The 16,315-nt window shown below is 50.8% G+C and overlaps 1 protein-coding gene across 4 annotated transcripts in view; it reads right to left on the reverse strand.

The window, feature by feature from the left end:
• LOC122393897 (serum response factor-like) overlaps positions 1-14,829 on the reverse strand; it is a 48,581-nt gene extending 33,752 nt beyond the window's left edge. For 3 of the 4 annotated variants that reach the window (XR_006258773.1, XR_006258772.1, XM_043390338.1), the window contains exons 1-2: positions 14,144-14,820; positions 145-399 (exon numbers count right to left, since the gene is read on the reverse strand). Coding sequence is in view for 2 of the 4 variants with exons in the window: in XM_043390338.1 (XP_043246273.1) it covers positions 145-399; positions 14,144-14,647 (759 nt within the window). In the remaining 2 variants the exon portion in view is untranslated. Of the gene's footprint in view, positions 1-144; positions 400-14,143 lie in introns of all 4 variants that reach the window. The other variant, XM_043390337.1, reaches the window with a different exon arrangement.
• Positions 14,830-16,315: the final 1,486 nt, after the last annotated feature.

A 16,315-nucleotide genomic window follows, 5' to 3' on the forward strand; every position in this document is an offset into this window, starting at 1 on the left:
CACGTGCTGTGCGCCCGGGTGCGGCGTGGGCGGCGGCGGCGGCACGTGCCAGCCGTGGTGCGGCGACATGGCCGCCGGGTACGGCTGGTGGTACTGGTGGTGCGCCCCGCCGCCCACGCCCACACCGTACATCATCTGCCTTACTTTCTGCTCGTCTTCGTTGATGTTGTAGCAGAGCTCAGTCTCCTCGAAGCCGGTGGCCGACATGCGCTGATCGCCCGTGCCGGGCGCCGACGCCGAGGGGTCCGGCGAGTTGAGGCACGTCTGGATCAGCGCCTTGCCAGCCTCGGAGGTGATCATGGGCTGCAGTTTGCGCGTGGCGAACGTGTAGACGTGGCCAGTCTCTGAGGCCACGAGGAGCATCACCTGGGTGCCCGTCAGAGTGGATAGCTCGTAGGCCTGCGGGCACACGGACACGGAAACGGTCAGACATTGCCTAACAGACAACGAAATTCATCGACTGACATCAGACCGACACTACAAGGGAAAAACACTAGGGGGCAATGTTGGTGTTTGCTTTATTGGGTCTCCATGGCAAGTCGACTGCAGTGGTCATTTTGCACCCCGAATGTTTTGTAGGTAGATAGGTATGCCACGACAAAAAAAAAAAAACGTGTCGTATCACTGATACCAGACCCGGATATAAAAAGGTATGTGTTTAATTTGGCGAAAGGGTTTGATCTTGCCTAGATCAGGCGCCACCCGGCAGCCCCCGCACGATCTTCGGACAGCCCCGTCTGAGAACGCCAGCATGTCGTGCGAGTGGGTGAAGATGCTGCCGATACCGTCCAGGAAAATGTATTCCAAAGTGAGAGTGGCGCCCGCCTCGACGAACAGGACTTCAAACTTTCGGCTACAAGAATGTCATTCCCCATCGGCCCTGAATCGACTGCGATGTTACAGTATTATGCAGCTCAGAAGCACCAGTTCTCTGCCGCGCGGGCGGCGGCAGCGGTGGAGAGGGAGAGTGCGTCACTTATGATTCCCCATCAGCACCGGCTCGGGCGCCTTCCGTGCTAATCCCGGTCAGGTGCGTGTGTGCGAGCGGCCCGCGCACCTGGGTTAATCTGTCACGGTGCTCGCCAGGCGGAGCAGAGCGGTACCCGCCCTCGGAGTCCAACCAGCCCGTCCCGTCTCCTGCTCCGTCTCCGGCCCAGATGAGTCGCGCGATAACCACCGATCCCCGGCCCTCCGCCGCGGCTCGCGCCGACCCTGACACACTGGTTACGCATATGCGTGCAGCGGCGCTCCCGCCCCGCCGGCCGATCCGACAATCCGACCCGAAAACCCGCCTCAACCGGTGCAGCCGCATAATATCCGACCCACCGACCGGCCGCCAATGCCACGCGTGAAAGCGAGAATCCAGCGAGTTCGTATATGGACGAAACGGGCCGGTCCGCACCAAAAATGATGGCCCGACAGCGACCGATAGGGGAGCAAGGACGGCGCCTCTAGAACGGTAGCGGGCACGTGCCACCGCCTAGAGACGGAAGAGCGCCCCAAAAGGCAGCTCGGTGTAAGGGTGACGATGGCAGAGGCGGAAAAGAAAACAGCTGGGGAAGAAAGGGACTGAGTGGGACTGCCGACTACAGAAGACAGTAAGCTAGTGGATTAGATCGAAAGCAGTGATAAAAGTGATAGCAGGTCAGGGCCGAAGGAATCGGCCAAGGCAGGTTGGGAGTAACACTAGATCGGGAGCCGGGCACGAGTCAAAGTGGGGAAACTTGGGTACGTAACATAGGTAACCTGTAACGGGGGCATCGTGGAAATAGTCTTGGGTAACCTGGGTCCGGACAGCACTGCACCCGGCCTGGCCAGTAAGTTGTAACAGACACCTCAGGGAGCTGACGAAGCCGCCGAGCCCAGGGTGGCAGAGCCCGGGAGCCACGGAGCTGGCGGAGTCGGAGCACGGGTGTCAGAGCTGGGGAGCTGGCAGAGGCGAGTAGCTGGCGGAGCAAGGTACAGATGGGAGCCGCTCGCGGTGTCCCCGGCCACGTGTGACGGACGGCCGACAGTGGCCGCAGCCGCGGGGGACCGACACCGGAGAGTGGCCGGTGACGGACGGCCGTGTCGGCAGCGGACCGACACCGGAGCCGGCCGCCGACGCCGTCTGTCCCCGTCCATGTCGCCGGGTCAGTCACTGCACACCGCGGAGGACGCCAGTCACTGCCGACAACGGCTGCTCTCTGTTCTCTGCGGCTGTTCTTGCCCTACGTCCACCATACACCCGACACCGCAGTGAACGTCAGTCACCGGTCTGCCCTCTGTCCTCTGCCTACCGTCCACCCATTACAGCCAGCGCGGCGTCGGCAGCGTCCACTGCACACAGATCCGCAGCTGCCGTCAGTCACCGAGGATCGCCCACCGGCTGTCCACCGTCCACTATCCACCGACAGTCGACACCCACCTACCCTCCTCTCAGCTCCGCCAGACCCTGACGATAGTTGACATCCCTCCGACACACCCCATTGATCACAGCTGCTCAGCGGGACCATCTCTTGTTCCCCTCCGACCCGACGGCCGACATCATGCCCGGACGGCCGCGGCTGCCGTTACCCAGCTGAGATATCCAGGTGCCGGTAACCGAGCATCCATTCACTGTCATCACTGTCGTCAACACCCTGACAGGATCCTCACCACTGTATGGTAGCTGCCACGGCCAGCGAAACCCCGTGTTGTTCAGCATAGCCAGATAGCTCGTTCAGTCTCTCGCCTGTCATAGAGCAACGGTTCACCGGGGTTCAGAAACAACAAGTAACATCGAACTGCTGGTGCAACTGGTGCCGAAGCATCCGCTCCGTGTTTAAACGGCTCGGGAAAGGGTGTCAATCAACAGCATCGAACCAAACACGGCGCGGGGCTCCTCAGCAGCGGGTCCCCGGAGGCCGCAGCTCCAATCGGGACAATGCAAAACAAAGCAGCGACATGCATGTGACGACACTCGATCTGGTGATACCCCAGGATGTGGCGAGCTGACCGCAGTGACCACCTGTGACCAAAGCGGGCCACAGTTGCGTGACAGGCCACCGCGGCGGGTCAGCCCAGGTCAGGGCGTGGGCGAACGCCGGTCTTCAGCGCACTGCCCACTCCAAAAGCCCTCCCGCAAAAACGCCACCAAATGCCAGCGATGTCCACCCACGGTCCACAGAACAGGAAACCCGGTCCGTCCGGCGCACCGCAAATCAAACCTGCTCGTCTGGCCCCCCATTAGCCTCCCAAAAAGCGCAGACGGCTTTTTGACGCGATGTCAGCGCCCGATGGGTTTTTCCTTGGTGGAGGTCCCGCCCAACACGCACATGATGACCGTGCGAGCCAGGCGAGGCTCGGAGTCAAAGGTGACATACTCCAGACCTAGCACGTGGGTAGCACCCCATGTGACCATCGGGCTATACTAAAACATCGTTTGTGACCTGATGTGACCCTGTTGAACAGACAATGACGGCCGCAACTGATTTGGGAGCTTCGGACGCCCAGACTGCAGATGTCCTCAGCGCCTATCCACGTATGACATCACCTCGCACCACCGGGCCGGCATCACCGGCTCATTGGCAGCACCCCGGCAGATGCTGGCCGCTGTCTGCGGACAACGAGGCGACAACACGTCGCCGGACACGGTCCGCGGACATGAGGTGAGCACTAAGCAGCCAGAGGGCAGCGTCCGATCGCAGTCGGCGCCGATCCGATCGGAGGGGTACCCGACAGCCGGCGCGTCCCACCCGCCGCCGGGCCGAGATCGTGTCAGCCGCCGCGGAACCGCTGTTCTCCTGACGGCTACCAGCACTAGTGAGCTCCGCCGGCAGGCCGCGCCACGCAATGCGACTTTCTCGGCGAATACATTTGCCCGGTAGTTGCATGTTAACAGCGCCGGGTACGCGGCCACTTCGGATCAGCACCGTGTGCCGGAGAATGATGAGCGGACCAACTCCCGGAAACGAGCCACTGGAAATTCACCACATAGCTAATGAAGCGCAGTGCACAACCTGAATCCCAATCACAAACGCCAAGCGTTGACCATGCACAATAAATGAGACACAAATTCATTGAAGATTGTCCATTGTTACACGAGCAGACTAGTCACCGAACCAAGTAACAACAACACCATGAGGAGGGGGAAACCGAGAAGAAAGGTAATTAATGATGGTTGAATAAACCGCACCAATATCACTTCGTGACCAAATTCACCAAAGATTGATTCCTAATAATGTGTTCGATGACTGGATATCGTTAAAAAACTGTGAGGCTGCTGGTAAGCGTTACGCAAAGAATGGCTGATTCGTCGAAACTGTGGAATCATGTCCGAGGAGGTGTTTGCTGTCTGTCATTGTTCGCATTCTCCGTCAGCGTTATCGGCGAGCATATCTAAACATAGCACCTATACAATGACACGACTTAGACCAGTGAGTCTGCTTCGCTTGTAGACATCGTTTAAGACAGTCTGAACAGCGAAAAAGTCGTCATGCTCCTTTCACAGTGAGTTAGTCGGTAACAGCGATCACAATAGCTCGGTCTTTGTGGTGATAGCAGGGAAGAACATGCGTCTAAAGTAATATCCGGCCGTTCGTCACGCGGTTATCTATAGGCGACGTGTTCTGAAGCGGCCACCGATCACAGCGATAAAGGAAATATATGTTATCCGCTGGTTGGAATGGCATGCCCGCATGCGCCCGCCCGGCCGCTGTATTTTTGGGCGATAATTAAAAACGACACGCTGGCGTGTGAGGCTGGCGTTCAGTGTCCGCTCTTTTGTCAACGGACAACTGCAGGAACCGGGCCGGCCCGACTGGCGTGCCGCGTGCACGCCAGGCGGACGAAACTCCTCAGAAATGCCACCACTAATGAATGCCACGGGTCTCGGACGAGACGTCCGCAGTTCAATGAGCGCATCATATGCTGAAACTATACGACCGTATGTATAATGCATGCGATAAGTGGAACCCGAACCTGAATTAAACACTTCCGCAACAGTCATGGGTAGTTTGCACAGGACCATTTGTCTCCGGGGCGGCTGTCCATATAGGTATTTATATCGTTTTACTGCTGAGATGGAGAGGTGATGAGCCGCCAACCGCTCCTCACTCAAATAATCGGGAAAAGTCGCCCTTAGTCGGTTTGGAAACGTGTGCAGATTGGAGTTGTGAGCATTCAAAAGGGGGCAAATTAGTGGAAAATCAATCAATTAACGCTCATATAAACTCAGAAATTACGCTGAGCGTTGCACAATCGAAATAAAGCTCAGCGTCCCTGTCGAAGGTAGCAAATGCGTACAGCCTGACGCATAACTAACTACAACAGGTGAACAGCGAACACGATTAATCTACCGTGATGGTGAGTTAGACAGATTTTCCTTGGCAGAGGGATGGAGGGGGGGGGGGCAAAACAGCTAACGAAGTCGAATGGTCGTTAGCGGCAAGCGTAAAGAGCAAGAGCCAATGCTCTTACAACGCAGCCTCCTTTCTTTTTTATTTTGCTCCCAGCAACTTAAGAATAAAAATGGAACTTACAAAAACTCCGAAGCCTCTACAGCTCCAGTAAATTCAAACCAAATAAAAGTATAATCTATATCCATCATCAAATCATAGCCACTGATTTAATGCAAACACCTTTAAATCTGCTGGGACCACTGCTGCCGATCAGGCGATGCCGTGGGACAGTACAGTGATTTCGTCCATTTTTCACAGCGCCATCGAGCGCATTGCAGTGCTCAGGAAGCCATTCGCCGGTCTTTGACCAGCATGACATACTGTCACGCCAACTGGTTTGGGAAAGCCCCATCCGGCTGGCAGGTCACTTCACTTTGTGCCGTATCGATAGCTGATATACCAGAGAATGGCGTGCGGCTTACACGTGGTCCAAGCAGCCACACAACAGTCACCCTGGGAGGGCTTAGCTACACCCAGAAAGTAGAAGCACAAGACAACACATAATATAGGTAAATAAGAACAATTCAGGGGTGCGGAGCCGGAGCCGGAGCCGGAGCTGGAGCCGAAGCCGCCGAAGCCGGTATATTTTGCCCGGAGCCGGAGTCGGAGCCGGAGCCGTGAAACAATATAGCCCGGAGCCGTAGCCGGAGCCGGAGCCATCAAAAAAGGGGGCGACTCCGGTTCCTTTTTTAAGAGGAAAAATGATTGACCTAGTTCGGTTTGACAATACAAGGCAGGAAAACATGTGGTATTCAAAATATAAAAATAGCCTTGTTATGCAAATACAGAAGCAACATGCACCAATCCCATCGTCTTTTTTTTTCTTCCACCCGTATCTAATTGCATAGGGGATGTACTGAGTACTGGAGCCGGAGCCGGAGCCGGAGGCGCCGGAGCCGGACCATTTTACTCGGAGCCGGAGCCGGAGCCGCCATTACATTTCACCCGGAGCCGGAGCCGGAGCCGTCTAAATTTCGACGGCTCCGCATCCCTTAACAACATGTGCATCTGTGTGCATCCAACAAACACACATCGCTGAATAAAGATCCGGGATCCGGAGAAAGATGAAAAGGTTGAGGAAATAATCGAAAAAAAGACAACAGCATCATCATACAAGAAAAAAAAAATATTTGAAGGACTTATCATCCATGCACATAAATAATATCAGTGTATGACAGCTTTCAATTAGGAAATGAAAACAGAATAGTTATACTATAAACTATTAACTGCGATCACCGGCCACCCCTATCCATCGACAGGATTTCGGTAGTAAACTTATAAGAGGTCAAGGAAAAACAGCAAACAAAGAAATGGTTAAGACATAGGTACAACAAAGCAATTTCCAATGGACTCTGAAGATCAATGCCATGTCAATTGACCAGCCACCACTACTCGCCTGGGTCGTTTTATCTGTCACCGACACCGTCAATGTCACTGGGACCTTCCCGACACCACGCCACGAGCCACGCGCGCGCGAACTGCGGTCGCCGCGGCTTAGAAGCGCCCGGCGAAATCCTCTGACGGATGGCCCGATACCGACCGCTAATACCGGCGAGCGACGACAACGCCATTGTCGGCACGTCGCACCAACGCCACGCCACGGACCCCAAACCGGACGTGACGTCGGAACGCAAAGCGATGAGGCGTTGTTCGTGAGGACGGGTGAGCAGACGTTAAGGACGTGACAGATGCGTCCTTTGGAGCGGCACGCAGCGGCCGCTGTTCCTGCGACAGGATCAATGTAAATTGGTCGGGACAATACCGATAATCCGGCTGATGGGTGGTCATCTGTACGATTCACCACTCGCTGCAGGATGAGCCCCGATATTACAATACCCGACATGTCACGGAACATTACGCATTCAGGTGGGGAGACGTTAAGAAACTCGATAGCCCGAAGATGAGTTTCGAGACGACGGTAGAAGACTGGTCTTTGCATGCTCTAAGTTCGAATTTCGATGTTCACTTTCTCCGATATTCATTCGGAGTGTCCACGGTATCCAAGTCGTTTGTCGATGCCTGACGAAAACAGCTTGAACATCGCCCTTTAGCATCGCATAACACACAATGGAAACCCACAGCTGCAAGGCTCTCATCAAAGGGCGCCACTCCCAGTGCGCAATTACCATCCCACGCAGGCGGGAGTCCTTTGAAAGCGGCTGGCGCACGCCATTCACGGCGCCTGGCAGGTCCGACACAGCATGCCGTATGCAGCTCCATTAGGTGCCAATGGAGATACGACTGCCGCGCGGGCAATCTCGCACTATCCGTGTGCGGCAGCGGCGCCATTCAGCGATCGCCACCGCAATGGCCCGACCGCGCCGACAATATGTTCGGCAATATCTGCCCAACAATCGGCCGCCGACGCCTTATTCGGCGGCCGGTGATAGAGATAGCAGATTGCCTAATTAGGTATGGAGCATTGAATCACCGATGGACATAGTTCACATGCAAACTGACCAAAAACACGGACGTTTCTTCTGGATGAATGGCGCTGAACGCTATCTAGAATGTCATCTACCCGCAGTGCCCGTACACCGTGTCTAATACGATGGAGACGCCATCAAACGCATCTTCAAATGGAGCAAACGTTTAGCTGGGACACACCGCGTGCCCATTCATTCCACGCCAATTGGCTGTAGAACACCGAGCACGGTTCCGAAACCGACCTCAGGCATTACTGACTGTTCGACCACCTTGGACAGAAGTGCAGCTCGTCACTGCTGGCCGGGGCTCGCCCACACAGCTCGTCTCGCGTCCCATGGCACCTCCGCACAGTCGCGCGCCCCGCTGCCGGTGTCGGGGTGCGCGGGCGTCGTGTGCCGCGTGTTGCACAATCCCACACGTGATGTCGGCGATAGGGGCGGCCACGTGGCGAAATCCGCCGCCGCTGCCGGATACCGCGCGATGGCCGACCCACGCAGAGGCCAAGAACCCTGGGGGCTGCGCAGCTGACAGCGCCGCCACTCCGGATATAGCTACAGAGAGGCTGGCAGCATCCGGCTGCCGAGTGTTGAAATAGGAACACGACTGCAACGTCTGGCACAAGCAACTAATGTCCCGGTTGATACATATTCCTAGATGAGAATTTCGAGGAGGAAGAACCAAAGTGGCAAAACCGTTGATTCATTTACATTCTCCGTACCACAGGCGTTGTGATTTGTTGAAAATAAATCAAATGAGGAATTCATCGCATCAAGCTGTGAGTGTGGAATCACCATGAAAATCAGCGTAGGGAATTTGGCAGCGGCTAAGTGAGAAGCATATCGAGCAAGCTGGCACCTATCAGAGACCTTTTGAATCTTGCTCAGAGCTGTGTGCAACCCATGCCCATTTCTTGGGCCGATATTGACCTGAATTTGTGAGTGAAACATGGGCGTATCCAGGAGGGGGCAGAGCGTTAGCAGTCCGAAAAGATGTGAAGACAAAAACGATACAGACCTGTTTCGAACATGCAACACACTAACACACGCCACATTTTAATCTAGATAGAGGTGCACACATCCGTCTCGCACAAAATATCGCCCAAGTAACTATCACGTTCAATTTTACAGGCAAAGCATATCTGGCATATCAAGGGTGTCACCTATAGTACTCCGCAAGGAAAGGGTAACAAGGATAGGTATTAAAGATAGCTTCAGGCATAAACCTCTGCATACAGAGGTGTATGCTTCAGGGCATTAAGAAGCAGGGTACTCCTTTAAACCTCGTCCCAGCTTCCAGAGTGCTAAGCTTTAACTAAAACAAACATAAACGGAGTAACAAGTAAGAGAAAGCCCGAATAAAGAAAAACTGAGCTAATAGCACGATGGAGGGTCAGAGCAGGTGTTGCTGAAGAAACACTGCCGCCATTCAGTGAATTTCGTACCCATCTCCCACGCCCGTTTGCTACGACTTGAGGGCACGTTGACTGCGGTGCCACGCACCTTCCTACGTCTCGTGTCACTCGTTGCAATTTATAACGGAGACGACTGAACTTATCTGGCGCAAAACTACACCAAACTTACGTTCACAGCATTAGATACCAATATGTATAACAAGCTAATGAGCGTTTTTTTATGTGAGCGTTTGGTTTGTTCAACAAAAAAAAAAGGTTTCGATGCTACTCATTTGTCACACTGATTGCTATCAAATCCTGAGGTATGAAAACTATGGCGTTGCCTTGTTACAACTAGCTAGAATACATCGCAAATGTTCAATGCTTTACCAGAACCTACATGTCCAAAAAGTCTACAAACATTTCAAACATTAGTTAGACGGCAAAAGGGACCATAACCTGGACTATAGGTAACATCTTTGCATTTTCTAGTACGGTTGCAAACATTACGACCTAAAGGCGGATACGAGGTCTGAATCAGGCTCTGTAGCGCCGATGATGCCGAGCCTCAGCTAACGGTCACACTTTGGCGAACGGTTGTCCACTGTCAGCTTTGGTGTCGTGCGCCACAAAATTAGCCGGGCCTGATCAGGCATTGACAGTCCTACGATCATAATTTAAGGTTACACGGGATATCGACACCTTTTTTTTAAACCCCACATTTGTTCTCCGATGAATTTCAGACAAGTTGGTTAGAGACCTTCAAAAAAGGTACAATCACTCGATTTTTCTCAAGTTTGTCTGTTTTGGCAGATAAAGCAATACCAGAACAGGCCTACGAACACACACATATTTGCTCAGGATCGGACGATTGGACACTTTTAAAAGGAGATCTTTCGTGCCTAACGGAAATTCACGGGAGAGCAGATGTGGGGTTTAAAAAAGGTGTCGATATATCCGCCTCGGGCAATTCGTCAGGTATTTTCGATTTTGGCGAGCACCAGGTAGTTTACGCGAAAATTCAAACCAATCCGCCGCAGGCTAATGCTGATTTGGAGGCTTAGGCCGCCTGAACCGCGGTAGTCTTCGGTGCTATAAAGTGACCGGAAATGTCGGACGAGACCAGTCCGGAAGCAAAGCTCAGTTTGCCAATCAGCAGCGGAATACGAGTAATGCTCTATTTCTCAGCTCTTCGGAAGGATCGCGGGCTAGGTACTCCACCTGCGCATACCCATATCCAGCGCCTGATTTCGAAGGATTTTAAACGTTTCGGGTGCGTTCGAGCAATGAGTTTATCGGCTTTGATACGCCGAAACTCGCTTCGTTTGACGGACAGTAGGTAGAACGTATCTAATCTTACGCCGCAAGAAACGTCAAATGAACGCCTTGCATTACAAGTGCACATCATCTCACGAGCACTTTACCGTGCTGTCGAAATAGCTCGCAATGCTAATGAATCTTGCGCACTTGACATGAAACACATGAACCATTAGAAAGGCAGCGAGGGCAGCAACACGAGCCAAGAACAACGACACACATGCAGCTGCATTTCCAATGCGCTTCCTGCAACAGTGGGCCCTGCTGCCAGGGGAGCAACAACGATCTGAAATGCGTTTCTTTCATTTAGGTACTCAATTGTATCACTTCTATTGAGTGAACCCAAAAGGATCACCACTACCGACACACCACGCTGATGCCCCAAAGAACACAAAAGTTTATGGGCTTTACATAAAATGAGTCGGTTTCCGTGTCAGCAAATCGTTTCGTTACTCGTCTTTCTCAAACCGCCAAGCCATGGCCAGAGAGCCACATATGCCAGAGTTGAAAGCCCGTACTTCTCTACCAGGCTGTAGAACGTTTTCGCTGTGGGTAGCTATACGAAATCGTCCACGGATGACGGAAGAACCCACAGAGTTGACAAGCTGATACGAATTAAAATGGTCGTAACGCGGCTAAACTGTAACCTCAGTTACCCATTATTCGGGGCCACAATAGGTAAGGAGAGGTAACTTCGTGAAATCCTCAACTTCGTGATTCGGAATTTCTCAGAAATCTGAAAACTTGCAGCACTGTCAACCATCTCATCCTCTGGGGCTCGGGCAGTAGGCGGAGTGACTTTTTGGTAAACAGTTGTCCCTCCTTCTGTTTAGGTATATGGTATAAATGTACAGCCTATAATGTATTTTTCGAGGTCAATTCTTCTTTTTCTGGGTTTATTTAAACTAGCGTGCCTTTCTCAGCTTACCGAATTGAGAATTAACAAGTGGTGTTTGGTTTGCTAGGTCTATGTTATGTATGTCATTGGGCGACCTTTTTGTCTCGCTTGCCCTGAACCTTTGTAATACTGACAAATGAAAAAATATTGTCCAGGTTCTCAACTTCATGAAACCTAACTTCGTGATGAAAAAGTAGGTAAAGCATTTCCTGAAAAGTCACCTACTATAATACTCTTTCCTAAAAGATATATACTTTCCATTGCCAGATATTTGCCTTTACGCTCCCCGCTACGATTTTATGCTTAGCCACGGGCCAGGAGGGAAAGTATCAGTTATGGTCTGAAGACAACATGCGAGATGCACTGACGGCTGTTGGAAGAGGCTAAATTCAGCAAAGCTTCTCGCTTTTGCGGCATCCCAGGACAAGCGCTTGTTTATTATCATCGAATGATAATTCACGAAGTTATGACCCTAGCACGAAGTTAGGAGCAAAAGCGTCTTTTTTAAAATGCAATTTGCGAAAAATCCACAGACGATAAATCGAACTAAGAAGGACCATAGCGTGTGCAATGAAATGGTCGCGCTAGACATGCTTCAGCCTTTGCATACCATACCAACGCAAAATGCTGGTTCTGGAGGAAGATTTGTATTTTTTCACGAAGTTACCTCGCCTTACCCTACACACCCCTCTGTCAAATGACAGTCGCGTATGGTATTCCTTCTTTCCTTTGCCGGAACGTAAAGAGTGCAATTTTCATGACACATTGAGGTTCATCGCTGTTTGACCGCCCCAGGACCAAGCCAGAGCTCCAGCGTGAGCGGCAGCATCTGACCCACGACTGGAGATCGGTCTGAAAGTCTATAGGACTCAGTTTGAAAGGTCCACCATTGCAGGGGCCCACACTACCCTGAAAGACCCTCAAACCAATCTCAGAGGGCCCTATTCTCGTGCGATGTCACCGGGAAGATCCTCAGGGGGCCACACCGGCCTCTGCAAGTCACTTGCTAGTCTGAGAGGAACTACTGCAAGTGTGAGGGGACTCAAGGGACTTTGGTGCTCAGTGGGCCCACAGGGGTCCGGGAACCCACGACCCCTCATGATCTCCAGCCCTGACCCGACCCGTTCTGGGCCATCCGGATCACTTCACACGACAGTAGCAAACGAACGTGAAAAGGTTCGACAAGCAAAATAGGAGCATGACATTCAGCAAAGCGATGTTGACTCTGACTGCGGCTGAAACTGTCGCCTTCGACCGAATTCACCTCAGACTCCCGGTAGTCCTGTACGTTGCCATTCTTGGTGTTTCTCATCATGGTCACATCGAGTATCCGCCATGTGAGTAGGAGGCCTAGGAAGGCGAACCAGTAACCACCACGCTCACCAATCTAGCACATCTTCCTCCTATTCTGACGAGGTGGTCATGGCTGGGTGGCATCACTGGGGAGTGGAAGTGAAGGTTGACGATTTTCCCGACATGGGATTGAAAAGTCTGCATCTTCTGGTAGAGCTATGCCGTCTCTCGACCCACAGATCGTCCATATTGACACTATCGGCCCTCGTCCGATTGCCAAAATGGAAAACAATTATACGAGGCCCTAAAACTGTGATTATGGCAGCACAGCCACATGTTTGAGGCATACATACCAACAAGGGAAAGCATGCAGTGCTGCATTACAAATGTGCTCTCATGTGTATACCTACAACTAAAATGCATTGCAAAAAAAAAAACACACATGCCAACTCCATATGATATTACTTGAAGCTTTTAGAAGAGGGTTATCTTATCTTGTGACTGAGTAGGTAGGTACCTATAGGTCAGCTGGTGGTGGGTTCTAAAAGGTTCCTTATGGTTCAGCTGTTTTCATATAGGTACCCATGCCTTAAAATCATTAGTCTATACAGCATTTGCCCATATATCAAAAGACATTTCAATGAAAGTGCTGTTATCAGCTTTGCAATTTGTTCAAAAGGTGCTAGATTGCTCAAAAACAGCCAATGCATACCCAAGCCCATATGCTATTACATAGCTAATAAAAGGAACAATGATCAAGCCTCATAGCATTTGTGCATGCTCTCAAAAACATCACATCTCCACTTCATAGGTGATATTTACTGCACTGCAGACTAAACAACTAATAACATCATGAAACTGGACTGCTATCCAGCAATTGACTTTGCTGAATGGATAGCTTGGTAAAATCAAATACATACCTAGGTATACTTTTACAAAAGTTTTTGCAAAATAATTGAATAAAATGATTAATTTTAGCCAGAATGCCGGCTATGAAAGATAGCTAACATGGAGGAAAACTGAGTAAACGTAGATGACTAAAACAATTCCATAGTATCAGAGATTTAAAGAAAATTGGTGAGAAAAGTGTATGAAATAACAATAACACTGCATTTATAGTTCACCCAGCAATGTGGTACATACCTACAAAGCCTTTGCAAGAAGAGAAAGTTTACCTAGATGATGCTGGTGTTGTTGCTTGCTTTGGAAGTCACTTCAGTGACATAATCAGAATCATTTATCACGCAAGACAGTAATTTTAGCCAATTATAAGCAAAACTTGATCTTAATAAGCCTCAATATACAAATTTGTTCGAGGTCCTTGGAGCAGGATCGTAATGTATGTGGAGCGCATCATTCACGCATACTTGAATTTTATGCTTTCAAAAGAGAACCTACCTTTTTCATGATTCCAGTCTTTCTCTTGGAAAATGTAGTGTATCTTCTTAGCTTGTTGTCGATGAACTCCATCTTAATCTTCACCCTGCCCTTGGTTTTCTTCACCACTGGCGAGGCATCCGATATCTTTGGCTGGCCCTCAGTCGGCGACACTGATGTTTGGGGTATTGAGAATTTGTCCGATATGGAGCCATCATCATCAGATGATGGCATCTCACACTGTCTCTGGTCAGAGAACCCTGCATCTTGGGCAGTTCTTTTCAAGGGGTTGCTGCCTGGAACCACATAACCATGGCTGGCCCCCGCAACAGTCTGAATTCCACTGGATACCACTGGCATACCCATTGGGGAGGTTGGTGCGAGTCTCAGAAGACCTGGTATATTGGACACACTCGAACTTGAGGATGTCAAGTTGTGGTAGAACTCCGAACTTGGATTCACAGGAAAGTTCAGCGAGTAATGTTGTGAATCTTGGCCGTTACCATCTCCACTCGAATTCTGCATTGCTTTACTCACTCACTTTTTTCCCAGCAGGGAAACGCACGTTGCACTGTCTTTACACCTTCCACCTGACATTTGCAATGATTTACAAATATGGATGTGGATAACCAAAACAAACAATCCAATTCTCCCGCACGAGCACGAAAGAAGAGCGTCCAACCCCCACCGAGACAAATAAGGAAAGTGACTCTTGATTTGGCGAACGAGCACCCTCGGCTCGTAAAAGTAGTGCTGGCGGAGGCAACTATTTTATTCAAACGAAGGTGCTGTGGGAAGAAATGAGCATACTACATCATAAAGAATACATTTATCTGTGTGTAAGATAAAATTTGTAATTTTTAGCCATCAAAAAATATAGTCATTCAAGTTTATTGGAAGTCTGCCACACGTGTGACGTCATCGCAGTATGCTCTATGCCCCGCCCTCAACAGCTGATCCGACTCGGAAGATCAGCTGTGACGTATCAGGCACGTGCACCGTCCGTAATTTTCACGAGCATACCGAGTCGCGGGAAAGCCGAAGGGGTTGGCGGCGAAATATTGAAGAATGAAAAGGAAGTAAACGTAAGGTGTTAAAACTCCGTGGGCTCCACAAACAACTTCCGGTCCCGGCCGAAGTAGGTACGGAAGTAGGTTAGGTACCTACTACCTACTGCAAAATATGCATATATGTGCAAAATCCCCTCACCGTTTGACTTTTCACCCAGTCAGCGGCCAGCGCTGTAAATTTATAATCGAACTTAGTTGATGCTCGCGAAAAACGAGCGTTTGCGCCGATCAATACGAACAATACGGAATACCTATCATTTTGCGGCATTATCGCATGAAATAAATAAAAGCTTCTCGTAAGTCGTAACCGTCCCTGATGATGCATAAAATAAAATCTAACTTACAAAAAAAAAACGTTTATTGTGCGGTCTACAGAACTGAATGATTCTGAAGACGTAAAAGCCGTATAAATCCAATGAAACTACCAATCGATCGATCATGTATAGTCGACTACAGAATGATGCTCCACTTTTCACAGGCAATTATTTGCCTGGAGTGGTAGGCTGTGCCGCATCACACGGGCTGAGTTCACAAATTATAGCTTTGTAAATGCTCACAATCGACACGCTTTTAATTGCGTGATAAACGGCACAACTTAGCGCTCCGGTCAACTGATAGCTTCTGAGGAGTGGAACATCATTCTGTAGTCAACTATACATACCTTTGTGAATGTGGCCGCCTCAGCACATTTCTAATTGAAAAAAAAAAAACGTAGCTTTTTGTCAATGGGCAAGTCGGCCCTCTGCTATGGTGAACGGGCGCGATGGAGCGTTACGGGAGTTCCAATATTTGTTGCGGATGGCCGATCGGGAGCGGCATGAAACCACCGTGACTCGATCAATGACAGTGAACACTAAGCGCGCTTAGGTAAGGTGATTCTAACCTTCGCCAGTAATTGATGTTTTGCCAGCGTCTAACGTATAAGGGGAAGGGGGTCCGTTGCCCCCCCCCCCCCTTATCCCGGCAGTTGCTGGGGTATTTCGCCACCCACCGTTTGCTGGGGGGGGGGGCGTTAAACGCCCCCAGCCGATAACTCGAGAACCAATAGGCGCAGCGAAACGCACGAGGCGGCAAACGAAAGAGCGCGACGAGACGCTTCAGATGAATACTTTAAAGTTGAATT

The sequence above is a fragment of the Amphibalanus amphitrite genome, unplaced genomic scaffold (genome assembly GCF_019059575.1).
Source record: "Amphibalanus amphitrite isolate SeventyFive unplaced genomic scaffold, NRLGWU_Aamphi_draft 000561F_arrow, whole genome shotgun sequence".
NCBI lineage: Eukaryota > Metazoa > Arthropoda > Thecostraca > Balanomorpha > Balanidae > Amphibalanus > Amphibalanus amphitrite.